The sequence below is a fragment of the Poecilia latipinna genome, unplaced genomic scaffold, assembly GCF_001443285.1.
Source record: "Poecilia latipinna isolate Pla-1442-1.1 unplaced genomic scaffold, P_latipinna-1.0 Scaffold663, whole genome shotgun sequence".
In the NCBI taxonomy this organism is placed as follows: Eukaryota; Metazoa; Chordata; class Actinopteri; order Cyprinodontiformes; family Poeciliidae; genus Poecilia; species Poecilia latipinna.
This window is the reverse complement of record NW_015113279.1, coordinates 466006-470619: the sequence shown is the minus strand read 5'-3', so window position 1 is coordinate 470619 and position 4614 is coordinate 466006. Positions and strand designations below refer to the sequence as shown.

The window sequence follows — 4614 nt, the reverse complement described above, 5'->3', positions numbered from 1 at the left end:
GTCTAGATGTTGTAGTTTTTGTTTTTAACTTGAGTTGATTAAAGATGCAGAAGGTAGTGAATAATTAGGTGGAATCGCCCTTTAGCTATTTCCTGAATCGTTAACTAACTTCAGTTTGGTAATAGGTCAAGTGAACGAGTGATGTGACTCTATTTTAGCCTAATCTTTGCTTAAAAAACCTGGGACAGAGGGGAAAATTGGTGTGGGATTTTGTACACTTAAATACCAAGAACTGAAAGTTTGTGCACCTGCTTTCTACAATGACTGTATATAACTTGAGGAACTTTCACACACACACACACACACGCACACACACACACACACACACACACACACACACACACCCTGTTTACATTGCAAACAGTGTGTGCTCTTCTTCTTCTTCTTCTTCTTCTTCTTCTTCTTCTTCTTCTGTGTATATCAGATGAGCCGTGCCCAAACAGACGAGACTGATGGGGTTAATACTGACAGAGACATTTTCCAGGCTGCTCCTACTGGAGAGCATCTGCTGATGATCGCTCACAAAAACAAGCCTGAATGCTCTCAGAATTCATCCTCGGAGCTGTCAGCCAGCAGCATGGCCTGATCCTGACAGCTGGTGCCAGGCTCCCGGGGTTGCTGGGCAGGAAGGCATTAACAAGTGTTAGAAAAGTAGGAACCCTTCAGTCAAAGACAAGAAACGACTGGAATACCAACCTCCGGCTGCCTGGCCTTCCTCCTCTGGTGTTTGAAGCTGTTCCTTCTCTTGCGGTGGAGCATTCGGATGCTGTAGAGGGCGCCGACAATCAACAGGGCCCCGGTGATGCCGATGCCGACGGGAGCCAACATCCCGGACACGTACCCGGCCTGGAGAAGAACAGAGACTTAAATACTTGCCCTGTTTTCTGAGTAAAATAACGTTCGGTCAGATTGAAAGGAGAGTTTGTGAACTTCACTTTTCAAGTACGAGGGTGTCAAACTTTCATTTTGGGCCAAATCAAAAATCTGAATGTACTTAAAGGGCCGGTTGTGCCACAATGTATTGATAAAACCCATTAAACTGGTGTTAATTTTTGGTCTCATTAGGTGTACTGGTTCACCTTTCTTGTGAACCAGTACTTCCCTCTGAGCTGTGGATTTCTGTGGCTGTTCCTGGATTTGTATGGATTTCATGGCTGATTCTCCGATTACCTATATTCTTGAACATCAGTTTAGGTTAGTCTTTCTCAAACTGGTGGTCCGCGGGCGCCCCTTCCTGGTCCGTGAGGTACTGCATGTAAACGACCGTTTATTTGCCGTGACGTCAGCTCAATGTGCAACGCTACAGTTAGCTTACCAAAGGATTGTGTTAAAAAATAACGATGGAAAGCTGGCTTAAAACCGGGTTACTCAAAAGAAAAGCTGCAGATTCCGATGGAAAGAAGACAATTGATCAATATTATATGATCAGAGGAAGCTAAATCATAGCTACTGAGAGTTGACGTGTCGTTCACTAGCGATTGGATTCCTTTGAACGGTTAGCGGTCGGAATCGCTCCAGTTAGTCAGAACTCTGTTTTTTATTACTTTGCTTGATAATGAATTTTGCTCTGCTTTCAAGTCAACAGCTATCGTTTTTATTTAATTAAAAAATATTAAGTCAAATAAATACAATTGATAGAAATGTTTTATTTATTTTGTATTTAATGGTGCAGAAAATGATTTTTTTGTTTCTGCTAAAGCAACTCAAGTCTATTTTTCTTTAATTGTGCTTCTAAGTTACAAATAGTCCTAAATGTTATTAATATACATAGCACTTGGTAGTAAAGAACAACTTCTTTTTTATTTCTATGTGTTTGATGTCATTAGAAAGCTTAGACTCCACACTTTCAGAATCTGTAAATAATTCAAAATGTCCAAGTAGAGGTGTTCATGGCTTTGTCGTCGCCAGTAACATTTACCAAACAGTAACACTCTTCTAATTAGGATGAACAAAGAAGACAATAATACGTGAGTTAACAGACTAATATTTTTATTTCTGGTTGAATTATATATTAAGATGTGTTATCGCAGGGGCAATTTCAAGTTGGTCCGTTACTGTTTGTTAAATGGGTTAATGGTCCTCGGCCTGAAAAAGTTTGAGAAACACTGATTTAGATTAACACTCAGTAGGTGTTTTATTATTATTATTATTATTATTATGTTCTCATGCAATTTAATCTTTAATTTTTATACTTTGAACTATACTGAATTAAGTAATTAGTTAATTTTGAGAACATGCAGTGCATGGAGACCTAAAAACCAGGTGACATATGAAGACAGCAGGGGGCAGTCTTACCTTTTCTCTGATCAGCTCTGCCCAGCTGCGCACTAGAATAAAAAAACGAAGACGATGCTTGCATGATAAACACATCCTTGGGGTATTTTTTTTTTTTTTTTTTTTTTTTTTAAGTTTTGAAAAGGTGTTATTGTGCGCTCATACTAAGCCCTTGGTTGCGCTGGACCCAGACCGGCGGCGGAGGGATCAGGCTGTACGGTGGCTGCGTGGAGGACGTTTCTGGCGCTTCTGTTAGGTCTTCTTCACTGTCTTCTTCCACCGATTCCTCAGAGTTCTCGTCGTCTTCATCTTCATCCTCATCCAGCTCTGAAGAAAAATAAGCAACAACCGTAACAATTTTGTCAATAAAAAAAAATTAAAAACAGAAGTAAAGATGACTTACCCTCAGACTCCATCTCCTCTATCCCCGTTCTGGATTTGTGCAGAAGCTGATGGCTCGCTATGGTTGTCATTGTGTTATGGAAGGATGTTCCTGCTTCAGAGTTTGTGGTCCTCACGGTTTCTGTATCAAAAATAGGCCAAGAAGATTTTACCTGATGTTTGCGTTTAATGTTAGCTGCTCTTTTTCTGAATATCCAGGGAGATTTTACAAGAATTACAATTTGCAGTTGATAAACAGCAGCAGTGCCGGATCTAGAAATGTTTACATGGTGGCTGGGGAGCGAAGGGAATCCTCCTCAGTGAACTATGTGAATAAAACCCTCATGTACCGTAAGCAGAGACAACAAAATTACTAAAACACAAGAAAAACAATTTATTGTACCACTGTCACTTGGAAGTTTTAGGCATAAATGCTCTTTTCCTTTAGTTATTTCATGATCGTTTGAATTATTTTTTCAAATTTTAGCCTAAAATATCAGAATTTGAACACGTCTTTCTACTTTTGTCAGTCTAATGACATCATTTCTAGATATTAATTTAGGTTTTGTGATTGAACAAGTACTCATTACTCTTTCTAACATTTACTTTTTGACTCAAGTAAATTCAAGTAATTTCTTGGACGGCTGTTTTTTACATTTATTTAAGTAAAAATATGTCAAAGTACTGTTACTTTTCATTGGTATAATTTTACCCACATCTGTTTGTTTGACTTGGCAGATTCATTCATTGAATTTGGAATCATAATTACACCTATAAATACGTATTTTTGCAGAATAAATCTTTAATTTGAAGGCTACAGGAGGCTTCTGGACAAAAAAAAGAAGAGTTTAGATTTTTAAGTGTAATTTTTAAGATCATAAAAGTTGTTGGTTGGTGGTGGAGGGCGCGAGGTGGCAAGGCTTTGCCCCCCATGGCCTCCCTGTAGATACGCCCCTGGTCGACAGATACTACAAGCATTACATCCTTTCAGTGAAATGCCGTTCTGGTGTTTAATACATGAAGTTCTTGGTTTTGTTGACCTTCAGATTAATTTATCCTTCCTCACCTGTCCCTGGATGATCTTCCTCCTGCTCAGTCTGGACCTGCCGCTGTGAGGCAGTGGTACCGGCGCCCACCGGCTCCAGCAGCTCCGAGCCAGACGCCTGCCAAGGTGAAGTCCATTCGGATAGAAGAGCCGGTGGCTCTCTGGAGGGGCCGTCGCTGTCAGAGTTCACCAGCTGGTCCGGGTCCGCTTCTGACGTGGGCGGCAGACTGGTTGCCATGGCACCAGGAGACCCGACTAGTGCCTGGGAGACCACCGCCGCCTCCGCTGCTGCTCCGGCTGGTCCCTCCTCTGTGGTGTCTTCGAATGGCTCAAAGATCAGAGGCAGGGCCTCTGAAGACATGGTGGCCTCTGTGGCTTCATCCTGTGAGAGCGGGACCGCCGTGTCTGCTGGAGTTTGAGGCAACACAAGAGCAGAAATACAGGGCTTTGCAAAAATATTCATACCCCTTGTGCTTATATATATATATATATATATATATATATATATAAAAGAGTGGAGGGAGAGAGACAAGTGGCACAGGGGGCGAGGGAGAATACTAAGGGAACAGAAATTAAATCTGACACTAAAGAATAACTAGACTAATAAAGTGACTTTGTATAACAATACAAAATAAACATAACAAGAAACACTAAGAAGAACTGAACTAACACAGGATTAAATATAACCCAACCAAACAACCGTGGATTTTAATAAGAATCTCTGTGAATGCTTTAAAGGGGCAGCAATATGTATTTTCTAGACACCTAGTGCCATTTCATAGCTAGATCAAATAACTCTGTTACCTCTGTTACTGCATGTGTCATAAAAATACTGTATCAAATATGGCTTAAAAGAAATTTGACTTTGTAATTTAACGCCTTGAAATTGGGACTCTGTCTCTTTAAAAACTCCT

The 4614-nt window shown here is 40.5% G+C and overlaps 1 protein-coding gene across 1 annotated transcript in view; it reads right to left on the bottom strand.

Moving 5' to 3' along the window:
* Positions 1–371: 371 nt before the first annotated feature.
* armh4 (armadillo like helical domain containing 4) overlaps positions 372–4614 on the bottom strand; it is a 10663-nt gene continuing 6420 nt past the window's right edge. Inside the window, exons 3-8 of the mRNA XM_015044155.1 lie at positions 3722–4108; positions 2678–2797; positions 2440–2601; positions 2296–2327; positions 697–846; positions 372–618 (exon numbers count right to left, since the gene is read on the bottom strand). Coding sequence (XP_014899641.1) covers positions 544–618; positions 697–846; positions 2296–2327; positions 2440–2601; positions 2678–2797; positions 3722–4108 — 926 coding nt within the window. The 3' untranslated portion in view covers positions 372–543. The remainder of the gene's footprint in view (positions 619–696; positions 847–2295; positions 2328–2439; positions 2602–2677; positions 2798–3721; positions 4109–4614) is intronic.